General features: G+C 35.4%; 1 protein-coding gene across 4 annotated transcripts in view; it reads left to right on the top strand.

Moving 5' to 3' along the window:
* LOC150104280 (5-phosphohydroxy-L-lysine phospho-lyase) overlaps positions 1-14,385 on the top strand; it is a 65,465-nt gene that overhangs the window by 33,964 nt on the left and 17,116 nt on the right. For all 4 annotated transcript variants that reach the window (XM_090396260.1, XM_090396262.1, XM_090396263.1 and 1 more), the window contains 3 exons: positions 5,187-5,395; positions 5,545-5,642; positions 8,563-8,687. In XM_090396260.1, coding sequence (XP_090252386.1) covers positions 5,187-5,395; positions 5,545-5,642; positions 8,563-8,687 — 432 coding nt within the window. The remainder of the gene's footprint in view (positions 1-5,186; positions 5,396-5,544; positions 5,643-8,562; positions 8,688-14,385) is intronic.

The raw sequence follows: 14,385 nt of genomic DNA, 5'->3' as shown, positions 1-14,385 counted from the left end.
CTAATCAAAGCCTTATACAACGGAACAAGAATCTCTACTTCTACATGTCAGTGTCCTCCGCATCATTCCCAGAAGCCTTTGTGTTGTCTTCACAATTTTGGCTATGTGTCCCCTAAATTTCAGATCCTTATCCACTATCACCCCCAGATCTCTTATTTCTTCCACCTCCAACAATGAATCCTCACCAAGCATAAATTATGCATCCCATCTTTGCTTTCCAAATTTTAAAACCTTACATTTTGAAACATTGAACTCCCATCCCCATTTCCATGCCCAATCACTCAATTTATTCAAGTCTTCCTGAACGGTCACAACATCCTCACTACTCTTCATGGTTCGTCCCAACTTTGTATCATCTGCAAACAACTGAATATCTCCATCCAAATCTTCACCTATAATCATTAACATACAAGTTAAACAGTAATGGACCTAAAACAGATCCCTGAGGCACTCCGCTAGTGACTTTCCTTTTCCTCGACATCGCTCCCCCATACACAACTTGTTGATACCTATCAGACAGCCAATCTCCAATCCAGTGCACCAATCTAATATCCAACCCCATCCGCTCCAGTTTGACTATCAATTTATCATGAGATACTTTATCAAAAGCCTTTGCGAGATCCAAGTATATCACTGTGTATCCTTCTCCTCTGTCCAAGGAAACAGTCACTTTATTGTAATAAGTAAGTAGATCACTAAAACATGACCTCCCTTTAGAAAATCCATGCTGTCCATCAAAGACGATACCATTGTTGTCAACCCAAATCTGGATCCTAGTTCTCCCAAGCTTCTCCAACAACTTGACCACAACACCTGACACACAGATAGGCCTATAGTTTAATGCTTGAGTTCGATCACCTCCTTTATGAAGTGGCACAATCCTTCCACTCCTTAGGGACTTGACCGAGTGCAAGACTCGTACTAAAAAAATATGTCAAGACAGGTGTCAACTCCCTGGCACATTCCTTCAGAATACGTCTCGATATATTATCAAGTCCCACAGCCTTATTAACACCTAGTTTACTCAACTCCCCATACACCTCTTGCTCACTTACAGTCAGTATCTCCTCCCCATCATCTACTGCTCTCAATCTCTCCATGAAGTCACATTCACAAGATTGAAAGACCTGTATGAACTGCTCATTAAGTATGTCCACCACATATTCTGCAACAGCTGTCTTTTTATACTATTTTCTCCAATCAATGTCATCCTTCCATAGTCATTCTTTCTTTTGCTGGCTACATATCGAAATAACTTCTTAGGATTCTTTTTGGCTTCATTAGCTAACTGCTGTTCATACCTCTCTTTAGCTACCCTCACCAACCAAGTCACCCTACTTGCCTGGTCTTTGTAGACCTCACGGAATTGGTTATTTCCACTTCGCTTATGCTGCCTACACAGTGCCCTCTTCCTCTGTATCGCATGCTTAATCTCTTTATTCATCCATCTCACATCCACTTTATTTAACCTTCTCACCCTTGGAATGTATTTAGACATTGCATCTACTAGATGGTTTTTGAAAATCTCCCAAGCTGCATTGATTTCTTTTCCAGCTAACTCCTCATTCCATGTTACACCCAGAAGCTGTCTCCTGAGCTCTTCATAATCACCCCCCCCCCCCTTGTAGTTCCACATATACCCTTTTCTCATAGAGGTCCTCACACTATTGGCAACCACCCAGGTAATCACCTCATGGTCACTCTAACCAATTGGTGGATGATTTAACACCGCATTTATAATTACATCCTCTGATGAGATGACCAAATCCAAGATCCTCAATCCTTGCGTGCCCTCTGTTACATACTGTCTGAGGTAGTTATCCCTCAAAAACTCAAACTCATTTTCTTTACTTCCAGTTGCTATCTCATCATTCCAGTCTGTATTGCCATAATGAAAATCACCCTTTTCTTATTTGCTTGGCTAATTTGATTATACATTTCATTATCACCACCACCCACATTTCCTGGTCTATAACAACATCCAACCACATATTTAATTCCATTCACCTCTATCTCACACCATACTGCCTCAAAACCACTGGCACTATTTTACCCTTTCTATCCTCACGAAACACCTCATTCCCTTCCATCTCTGTTCCTGTCAGGATGTCGTCCTCTTCCAACCATGTCTCACTTATTCCGACAATTTTTGGGTGAACAGACGCAATTAATGCAACCATTTCATCTGCTTTGTTTCTTATACTTCTAACATTTGTATACAAACACAACAGCTCATTTCTGGATCTAGAGATAGTTCCACTGATACCACCCACTCGATGTGATCTCTCAATGCTCGACTGGGGCCATTTCCCTTTCTCTTATTCATTTTAAAACCCTTTTCAATTCCAACTGTTTTCTCTTGATCCCAGGTCATCCCATTCCTTTCTACACATGCTCTCACCTCCTCAGAGCATCCACCTTTCTCATGCTGTGTACCCCTCTCCACCCTGAGCCACCCCGTTTTCCTGTTCCTCTTGCACACCCATTCTCTCATTTTCTATACTCATACCACTCACTTCCTCATTCATAACCACCTCTTCAATCTCTCCTATCTTACTCTCTTGCTCTTTCACTTCCTGCTTGATCTGATTTATTCTCTCTCACTGTACTCACTTTTCTACCTTCCAGCAGCAGTCTCTCCAAGCAACTCACACCATAACCACTCAAATGCAGCCCATCGCTCCCATACAGCTCACTTCGTCCCTAAAACTCATTTCACACATTAACAAACCACACTCCCATCTCCTTACACATTTCAGCCAGCATATCATTCATAATCCTTGCTCTCTACCTCATCTCACCACAGTCATACCTAGGCAACATGCTGACCACCCTTCCTGTCATACTATTCTCTTTTATCCTTCTAAGCAGCCTCCTGATATCCATTCTCATATCCAATGCCTCAATCACTTTACTCCTTTTACCACCTGGGAAGCATACCTTGTGCATCTTATCATCCAGCACACCTTTAATAATGGAGTTGCCATACAATGCCACTCGCTCATCTTTCATGCTATCATGATTTGTTTTAATATTTTTTACCCAAATTTTCTTAATTTCATTCCACATCCATTTCATCTCTTTCCTCATCCAATCCAATTCAACTTCCGAATCTTGTGTCACACTCTCTCTATCATTCAGTCTTCCTAATTTTCTAACTCTTGACCCCCTCTTCTCACTTTCACTCTTATTCATCCTTTCGGTCCAACTTTCGCTAGCATTCATTCTTTCGATTTTTTCCACTTTCGATTCCTGCATCATGCCATTTCCAGTTTCATTTGTTCTCTCAATTTCATTTCTTTCCGCCACTCTCGCCTCACTTTCGTCCTTTTTAACATCTGTTATGGATTTTATATCACTGTATATTTATAAAATATAAAACTAATATTAAATGATAAGAAAAGACTTTACTGGCCAAACATTTACATATTTAAAAACTAACATAAGAAAAATTTTAAATTAATAAAGATTCTTTGAAAAAAAAAACTCATTTCTATATCACCGGGTGAATTGGTAGCCATCAGGTAGTAGGAGATATATTAGCAAGCTTCGGTGTATCTGTTTTTTTTTTTTCCCCAAAGATCTTGAGTGTCATCTGCTTCGTTGACTTTCACTTCTTTTCATTTAAAATAGCTCTAGCAAGCAGAAGCATTATTCATTTTGCGGGAAAATTTAATAAATCGTTCAAAGTCTGAATCTTGTGATTCAAAGATTGCTTGACCTTTTTCGATAAGTTTAAATGCTTTTTCTAGGCCTTTTAAAGTGAAAAAAACCAAGTTGGAGCTTCATATTCTTTATCTTCTTTGTCTTTTTCTTCTTTGTTTCTTTCTTGTTCATCTAATTCAAGGAGATCATTGGGTGAGAGTTCCATAGTGTGGGATTGAAGCAGCTCAATAACATCACCTTCCCAAATTTCCATTTGCAGCTGGTAAACCATACCTAAAATTGCTTGAGTTTCAGAATTCATAATCTTTGTTGGGTCTTCAAAGCCTTCGAAATTATCTTTAAACTGAGGACAAAGTTTATTCCATATTCCTTTCATTTTTTTTTTTTTTTTTTTTTTCTTCAAATATATTTCTTTATCCTTTAAAATGGTGCAAACTATAGGAGGCAAGAGAAAATTTCTCAGAAAGAGCTTTAACAGTGCTACAAGATTGATGGCTTGTAATAATTTCATAATTTTTCTCTAATATAGCTGCTTTCTTTATTTCTTTTGCTCATTTTCTGGTTTTGCACTGTTGCTTCTTTTTAACATTGGAAAATTGAGTGGGTTATAGTTAAAAAGGAAGCAAAATAAAAAATCACATGTGATTGAAGAAAACTACGAATAACACACTCGCGTTGCTAAGGTTTGTGAGTGACTGAAGCTCATTCTAGCAGATCATTGTCATTATATATGCGTAATCTCCTTTGCCATGCACAGTTTAAAATAAAAATTCACAAAGATAAAAATTTGTAAAGTGAGAACTATCTGTATGTATAATTTTTTTTAAATTTATTTTTTACATAGTCCACAAACCCTACTCTAGAGACCAAACATGGTGCTTTTTTCAAGTCATTTTAGGCCTCCACTAAGTGAGCAAATGTCTCACTCCAGATGATGAAATCCATCCCATCTAAAGACAATCACAAGCATCTGTGCCCATAGTGGGATTTAAACCTGCAGTTTAAAGCCCACTGTGCACTTTAAATTTCAAAATTGCACTTTGCAATTTTGAGATCACTAATAGTAGAAAGCTATGATTGCAATGGTACTGACAATTTCCATGTGGCAGCAGTGAATTTGAACTGTTTGGTATAAGGTGGAGTCAGCAAACACTTGTGTTTGCTGATGAAATAGACATTTACTTTATAGTAAATTTATATTTACTACAATTTTACTACAATATTTATTTAATAATACAGAATTTTAAATTTCATTGGTAAATGATTAAAAAAAAATGCTGAAAAGTAACAAGACAATAAAATAATTGTATTTTATACACATTTATATATAATGTATTCCAATGTTATATTTTCAGTGATTAAAAAAATGAAATAATTCATTATTTTTTATCATTTTATTTATGCATAAATAAATAATATCAAAATGAGTTCTGAAAAAGAAATTACAAATTTTGAGAGATTTTATTATATTTTCTAAATTGAGTTTCATCATGCAAAATTACATACTGTATTTGCTGTAGGCTCCTTTGCCTTGCATATATCGTGGAAAATATACAGAAAATAACACGACTGGAGAAGATTTTGGACAACTTTATGCTGATGAAGTAAAGAATATTATTAATGAAGCTCATAATAATGGTCGTAACATTGGAGCTTTCATTGCAGAATCAATGGTTAGTTGTGGAGGCCAGGTCCTTTTACCACAGAATTATCTCAACAAAGTTTACAGGTAACAGTGACCTTTTGAATTGTGCAAAATAAATGTGATTTATGATTTTAGAAGCTTTGAGTTACAGCTAGAGAAGGTTTTTATTTCTATTATTTTTTTTTAATATTTTCACCATTGCATCACTTACTATTTTCTCTCTCTTTCTCTAGGTATGTTAGAGAGGCAGGTGGAGTTTGTATTGCTGATGAAGTGCAGACCGGTTTTGGAAGAATTGGAAAACATATGTGGGCATTTCAGCTTCAAGAAGGTAAATCATTAAATAAGATTGCTTTATATTTTTGCTGACTGCACAACAGTTATAAGCATGATTCATAGTAATTCACTAAAGCAAATAATTTAGCTGTATGTGCACATGTTGTACTTAGTATTTTTTGAAAAGCAAAAAAAAAGAGTTTTTTTATTACTAGAAAACAAAATATATAGGTTTCCATGCATCATGGAATTTTATTTTTTGGAAATGCTATGTAATATAATCAGAAAGAAGAATAAAATCATAAAAAATATAATAAAACTATTATTTTTAAGAATAGCTACAATAATTGCCTGAAATGTTTTGAGATTAAGATATGACTATACCCATATTTTCATTTATAAACTTTTGTTTGTAATTGGTTGTTCATTTATTGTGAATGCTCTACACAGCAGTAATAGCTTTTATCATTCTGTTTTTCTTTTCGATTTTTTTATTCTTTTTTTTTCCTTCTGATTATATAAGATAAGGTCCATAAAATAAATGACTTTATGGATAGCCTGTATATGAGTCTATGAGTTAATTTATAATATTTTATAACAAAGGTGGATACAATACTTTGCTTTCACTTCCTTCAGTCATTTGGAATGTGTGTTTTTAATGTTGCCATTGCAGTCAAGAAAAAGTACCTATCTTACTGAGTCATTTCCTTTCAGCTGGATGTATAATATCTATCCAAAAAGGAAAGATTGAAAGTTCTTCACCACTTCGTGACAAAGAACTGTCATAATATATGGCACATTTGCAGATAGTCAAGGATGAAATTGCCATGGTGCACAGTGTTTTATTTGCCCTACCAGATTGCTTCGGACCGATTACCTTGATGTGAGCATGTTAATCTCAGTGGCCTGTCTCAGCCAAAGAACTTAGTTTCATATCAACCTAATTATCTTAGAGGGCAGTGAATTTTGACAGCTGCATAATCTATATCCATCAATTGCATGTATTAGTGATAGTTTTGACCACTTTTCACTATTCTTACAGTTTATTTTCTGCAGAAACAGTTGAAAATATACCATAAATGATACTGTTAACTATCACTCCAATAATGATTGCTATAGCAAACCTTTTAAAAAGTCCTGATAGAAGCCTCATGTACATTGCTATGCTAAAAGAGATTCATTATAGCAGACTCTCTAATTTGCTTGCTATAGTGAGTGAACTGAATATATAAAAAATAGTAATTGTGCTTCAACTTGGCATTCGTGTAGGAATTCAATTTTTTAATTTCTGTTTTTCTAATTTTTCATCAATTTAGCAGGAATTTATTTTATAACTACTGCTTAGGTATACTTAGTATAATAAAATATAACATTTTCTGATTATTTAATTTTGGCCTCACAGATCAAAAGAACTGAAATTTCACATTGGTTATTATATTTTCAGTTTAACTTTTTTTGACCTACCTATACAATTTTTATTTAGAGTGCAAAATAAAATGATAAACCAACCTCAGCTTATTTGAGGCACGTTAGTCACATGCATAGTGCTTGAAGGCATTGGCAAGCATTTTGTTATTTACAGATTATTTTGTGCATGTGTAGCAATGCAAAGCTGTTGTTTCCATGGAAGAATAACATCATATTCAAACAAACTCCAAAACTTTTAGTGATTGAAAATGAACTTCACATATTAATAATAATAACACAAAATTTGAGCATAAAATAATTTTTGAACCCCCCCCCCCCCCAGCATAGCCTCATACCATCCTAAATTACTTTTGAAGACCATTTGAAGCATTCTGCATGCCATAAAATGCTAATAATTGCTTCCATTTTTTGAACTCAACCTCATTCTTACCCTTTACATGTTTGATTCACAGTCCTCTCATAGTGAAGTAATACAGTATCTGTCAGTTGCTGTAATCTTTTTGTCAGTTGTGCATTCTCAGGCCAGAGAATGCATGACTGACCTCTCAGAACTTGGATACCTTTCCTGTACAAGTGGGTCATTTCAACACCAAATAAAGACTTAATTTCTTTGAAGATTATGGCCTTCATGGTATTCCATAGAATGTTCCATTTGAGGAACAATCTATGATTGTTCCTCATTTGGAAATGAAGAGCAATCCTCATTTCCAAATGAGGCATCAGCATTTAAAAGTATGGGTTCAGAATGCTGCACATGATGTTGATTTATCTAATATTTCAGATTAATTATAAAAGTTATTAATAAATACATTTTAAATAAAAGTATTGATTAATGGCTCTCTCACAGTCAGTTTCTGAATCATTTATTCTATAGATATTTTCACAGCATTATTCAATAGAATAACTAAGATCTGCTAATCATAGCATCTAGTATACTCTCCACTCTCATTTCTGACCTACAGCAACATAAGCAACAGCTTCCCAACATCCTTTTACAGTTGAATTGCTGACTCACTGATTTCATCAAACTCGGTTGATGAAAACTAACCAGGCTGCCCCCCCCCCATGGCCTTGGTTAGCTAACCACTAAGCCTGGTTGGCTTAGTGGTTAGCATATCTGCTCTCCAGCCAAGAGGCTGCAAGTCTGAATCCCACCAAGGGTATGGATGTTTGTTATTGTCCTACTAACAGTTTACCATATATACTGCTATAACCTGTGTCCTGGTGCAGTGTGAATTTTGATGTCTGCACCATAAAAATCAAATTTAAAAAAAAATCCCCCATGAAGTATTCATCCAAGACTACATCCTCCAACTCTTAAGTGGAATAACCACAGTTACTTTGCTCTTGACATTGATTATGGACACTGCAGCCTCTTGTGATAGGGAAAAAAAAGGAATGAAACCTTTATTAATAATTTACATGCTGTTGTTACAATTAAAATATTTCCATATGTTATTTTATATCATAAGGTATGTTTAAAGTATATCAACATATTAAATCAGATAATACTTCTAATTTACATTAATTCATAAATCTCTATACAGATGCTGTGCCAGATATAGTGACTTTGGGAAAGCCAATTGGAAATGGTCATCCTGTTGCTGCAGTAGTTACAACTGTGGAAATTGCTAAGAGCTTTGAGCAACTTGGAATTGAGTACTTCAATACAGTAAGTAAAGAATGCATAATAAGATAAATTATATATATATAAATATTTTAAAGTGTTTGTAATATCTTGTATTGCAGATCGTAGAACTATTTCATTGCCTGATTTGAGACCTTGCTTAGTAGAGATTAGCTTGAAAAAAAAGTGTGTATGTTTGATCTGAGAGGAGGGTTTCCAGATTATCTTACCCTTAGCTCATACACGGTGTATTAATATATAATAAGTTTATGATTTTTCATGGTTGGGAGTCACATTAAAAAAAAATATAATAAACATTACCAAAGACTTGGAAACAGCTTGGTTTGTGAAAGAATGTTACTACTATCATTTATTATGAGTAGAGTTATCCATATAATAACTATTAGAATAACTACTACTAGTTACCTGATAGTGCATTGTTTATTTATTTATTTATTTTTATAATTTCTTTTAATGCCATTGCAGGTTAAGAATGTTCAGAAATGTTTAAGAATATAGTAACTTATTTATTTACTTAATGCTATTGTCTATACTTTTATTTGATATTAAAAAAATCATTATTAATTTATGCTAATACTGATTTTACTGAATAATATAATTTATTCCCTTAATCAATTATTTATTCCAATACAGTGAAGAGTTACGATAGACAATTGGATTACATGTTTCATCTCCATTCTAACATGTATTATTGCAAAGGACATGGTTGATACTAACTGAATTATGGAAGCTTCTAATATTTCAAAGTATTAACAAAATGTTTTGATGTTTATATAAACAATCCTTTAGATCCTATCAAAAGTTCCGTTTGAGAGCTCATAAGCTGCTGATCACTTAAGTTTCAAAAGGAAGCATTGTTTTGTTACGTTGTTTGTTATAAAACAATAATGGATGTACTATCCTTTAATTTGGACACAACATGGCGTTTTTCGGCTTTTTCTTTTATACTTTTGTCCACTGAGACTTTGCTTTTATTATTATTATTATTATTATTATTATTATCGGTGCTTTTTTTCTGGAAAAAAAAGGTGCTTGTACTCACCATGAAGATGTTATTACAGCAACTTCCACACTTTTAACATATTCTCTGATGTACCCTCGTCATCTCTAGATCACTTCTTGCTTTTGGTATCAACTGCAGATTGACGACCTTGGAGTAGCCATGAGTCCACATTTTCTAGAGTTGAACTGAGTGAGAGGAGGTCCTACTATCCTGATGAACATCAGTGCAGAAGTTGTCTGTTCAAGCAAAGATGACCTAGATGAGGTTACTATAAGATTCATCTGTGAGAACCTCCCCCCCCCCCTTTCACATTCACTGGAAGATATTGCAATTGTGCCCAAAGTGTGCTTTAGAGGAAGTAGTATGTCCGGGACTTTATTTTCTTCAAGATATTTATGGAAACCACGAACTGCTTCTCTTTCATTTAAGCAAAATTTGTGTGTTAACGTTTTAATTTTGGCTTGACCAAATGTCAGAGGCTTCCCAGGATTTTCTGGCCAATACTTGTAATCTAAAATCTTAGCACATTCAGGCAAATCAACATCATCTCCTTCAAGCAGATGATTTCCAACAGTTTCTTTCATACTTTTATAGAAAGCAGATGAACTTATTGTAGGACTGTGTCTTTCATTTTTGTGGAGTTCAATCCCTTTGAACTTCAGGTTCTTTTGACTTTAAAGAGAAATACTGTAGTACGGACCAGGATTTTCATTTCTTTCTTCAAAAAGTTGAACTGTATTCTTTATCTTTCTGTCTGCTTTGTACATGTCAATATTTCTCTCTTGTAAATCTAGACTTAGTTCACTAAGTTCTTGTAAAGCATTACACATAAGGCCCAAATCAAGAACAAATTCGCATGACGTTATTTTTCTTAAAAGGTCCTCATAAAGAAAGCGATCTGTTTTGCTTCTTTTGCCTCCAGAAAGTGATCGATGAGGGCTTCAAAAGTCTTGTCACACTGCAGAAACTGTGTGACAGCTAGATGCAACCCAGCAAGTGCTTAAAATTCTGCCAATTTTAAGAAGTTGACATTCTAGAGTTGCTGCACATTCCTGTAGTTCCCTAGCATTCTTAGGTTAAGCTTGATAAGTCACATAAAGTTTGTGCATGAAACTCTTAAAGTGATTCACTCCTGCCACATTGTTCACTGTGTCACTAACAGACAATTAAAGGCAATGGCTAGCACAATGCCAGAAAATACCACTAGGAAACTTCTCTTGCATTCATTTTAAAAATTTTTTATGGAATTTACAATTGTGTTAAAAAAACTTTTTTATTATCTTGACGTTTCAATCTTCACATCAAGATCATCATCTGGAGCGTACATAAGTACACAGAACAAGCTGAGTTACATCATTAACTGTGAGCTAGAGAAACAATGATTTGATCACATGTTATTCTACTGGGATGACCTCTGGTGAAAAAAAAAAATAAATAAAATAAAAAATTTTTTACATCAAGCTAAATTCTATTTTTACAATGACAGGAATAAACATTCTTTTAGATGGTTTTCTTTCAGAAACAATTGGTGTCCTATTTTTAATATTACAATTGTTATTTTTGATTTGCAATACTGGATTTTCTACAGTCCTGTTTATAGTTGTTCTTGGTGAGGAAGGTCGAATATATACCTTCCATATGTTTTGGATTTTTAAACCATCATTGTTGTTCAGATTGGGGTGGTTGCTGATAATTTTGCAGGCTTCCTTGAATTTCCATTCATCCCATGTTCTAGTGTGATGTAGACAGCTGGTGGTTTTCCAGTCAATTCTGTGTAAGGTATTCAGGGCATGATCAGAAAGGCCAGCTTCACCATAATTATTATATTTAATGTGTTGTTTATGTTCTTTTTGTCTAATAGGAATAGTGTGTCCTGTTTCTCCTATATATGGTATGTTGCAAGTACAATAAATCCGGCTTAAATTAAGGGGATATTGAATCCCACATATTGAATCCCACATAGTTTTAAAACCGAATAAGAAACTCAAAGATTGGAATCAGATCAGAGAGTTTCTTGCCGAATATAGTAAACTATAAAGTATCGGCGGACACTAGCGTTAGCCAATGCAAGTGATCCTTGTACATAGTACATTACTGGGCAACTCGTTGCAAAGGTGGAGGAAGAAGTTCAGATCGCTATTCTTAGGTATTTTCCATAATGTAAAAACACATTTCTTAGGAAATGTATGCTGTTATTACATTATGGAGGGAGGTCACTACCCAGACCGGTTTCTCCTTCCATAATGTAATAACAGCATACATTTCCTAAGAAATGTGTTTTTACATTATGGAAAATACCTAAGAATGGCGATCTGAACTTCTTCCTCCACCTTTGCAACGAGTTGCCCAGTAATGTACTATGTACTAGGATCACTTGCATTGGCTAACGCTAGTGTCCGCCGATACTTTATAGTTTACTATATTCGGCAAGAAACTCTCAGATCTGATTCCAATCTTTGAGTTTCTTATTCGGTTTTAAAACTATGTGGGATTCAATATCCCCTTAATTTAAGTAATGTTTTCATTGCCGAAATGAAGCTTATTAGCTCTTTATACTTTAGTAACTTAATGGTTGCACCTGTTTGGAAAACTCGTTCGCAAAGTACATAAGTTCTTTTCGCTATACACTATGGTATTAGGTCTAGCTGCTCACTGATGAAGCCTCAAAAAAGGCTGAAACCGGTCTGGGTAGTGACCTCCCTCCATAATGTAATAACAGCATACATTTCCTAAGAAATGTGTTTTTACATTATGGAAAATACCTAAGAATAGCGATGTGAACTTCTTCCTCCACCTTTGCAACGAGTTGCCCAGTAATGTACTATGTACTAGGATCACTTGCATTGCTAACGCTAGTGTCCGCCGATACTTTATAGTTTACTATATTCGGCAAGAAACTCTCTGATCTGATTCCAATCTTTGAGTTTCTTATTCGGTTTTAAAACTATGTGGGATTCAATATCCCCTTAATTTAAGTAATATTTTCATTGCCGAAATGAAGCTTATTAGCTCTTTATACTTTAGTAACAATAAATCCGGTATACTCCAGGGTGAGCTAGTGGAGGGAGTGGGTCTTTGGATGAGTTGAGTAAGTTTTTTAATTTTGCAGGATGTTTAAAGGTGGCTTTGAGGTTGTACTTTTGTAGTACTCTGTTTATTTTGTCTGATATTCCTTTAATGTAGGGAATGGTTATAGTTTTACTGTAGTCTGGTTTGTCTTTGTTTTTTATTGTGGTTTTGTAGAGAATTTTGTTTATGGTATTTTGGCTGTATCTGTTTTTTTGTAGGTTATTACTGATAATTTTAAACTCGTCTTTCAGTGCCTGTTCACTGGAACAAATCGTCTGAGCTCTGTTTTTTAGCGTGTTGATGACACCTAGTTTTTGTGTTGGGTGGTGGTAGGAGTTTATGTGTATATATATTGTCCCGTATGTGTCGGTTTTTGGTAAACAGTGAAGGAAAGATTGCCCGAGGGAAGACGTGTGACAAGTGTATCTAGAAACGGAAGTGTGTTGTGTTTTTCAATTTCAGTTGTGAACTGTATGCGTTTGTGTTGTTTGTTTAGGTGGCTAAGGAATGTGTCTAATGTCTGGCAGCCATGGGACCAGATCACAAAAACATCGTCAACGTATCTAAGCCAGACTTTGGGTTTTAGAGGGGAGGAATCTAGGGCAAGTTGCTCAAAATGTTCCATGTAAAGTTAGCAATGGGGCGGGGGGGATAATGGCGAGCCTATGGCTGTGCCTTCTTTTTGTAAGTAGAAGGCGTTTTGCCATACAAAATAACCCGACCGTAATACATATTATTATTATTAAACAAGACCTCATGGAGTCAAAGACTCATCTAGGAGGTTCTTTTATCTCACACACATCTCATCATACCGGGTCTTAAACACATTCAAACTCCTTGCAGACACCACACTCTCAGGCAAGGCATTCCAATCATTCACAACTCTGCATGAAAAAAACCTGCCTCTCACTCCCCTACTCACACCCTCTTTATACAGTTTCCAGGGATGACCTCTGGTTCTCCCCTGATCTCCCACTATTCGCTGTAGAACTTCTCCACCATTGATCCTATAGCAACCCCTTACCACCTTGTAGGTCTCTATCATATCTCCCCTCTTCCTTCTCTCCACTAGTCTCTGCAAATTACATCTTTTCAATCTTTCCTCATACTCGACATTCCAGAGGTCAGAAACTACCTTAGTCAGTCGCCTTTGGACCCTTTCCAACATCTCTTCATCCTTCTGAAAAACCAGGTGACCAAATCTGGGCACAATAGTCCATGTGTGGCCTAATCAAAGCCTTATACAATGGAACAAGAATCTCCCTACTTCTACACGTCAGTGTCCTCCTCATCATTCCCAGAAGTCTTTGTGTTGTCTTCACAATTTTTGCGATGTGACCCCTAAATTTTAGATCCTTATCCACTATCACTCCCAGATCTCTTATTTCCTCTACTTCCAACAATATATTCTTACCAAGCATAAATTCTGCATCCCATCTTTGTTTTCCAAATTTTAAAACCTTACATTTTGCAACATTGAACTCACATCCCCATTTGCTTGCCCAATCACTCAATTTATTCAAGTCTTCTTGCAAGGCCACAACATCTTCACTACTCTTTATGGTTCGTCCCAACTTTGCATCATCTGCAAACAACTGAATATCTCCATCCAAATCTTCGCCAATATCATTAATATACAAGTTAAATAGT

The sequence above is a fragment of the Typopeltis vanoorti genome, chromosome 8 (assembly GCF_054136105.1).
Source record: "Typopeltis vanoorti isolate ZY-2024b chromosome 8, IOZ_Tvanoo_1.0, whole genome shotgun sequence".
NCBI lineage: Eukaryota > Metazoa > Arthropoda > Arachnida > Uropygi > Thelyphonidae > Typopeltis > Typopeltis vanoorti.
The sequence above is the reverse complement of the archived record's forward strand: the minus strand, read 5'-3'. Positions and strand labels throughout refer to the sequence as shown.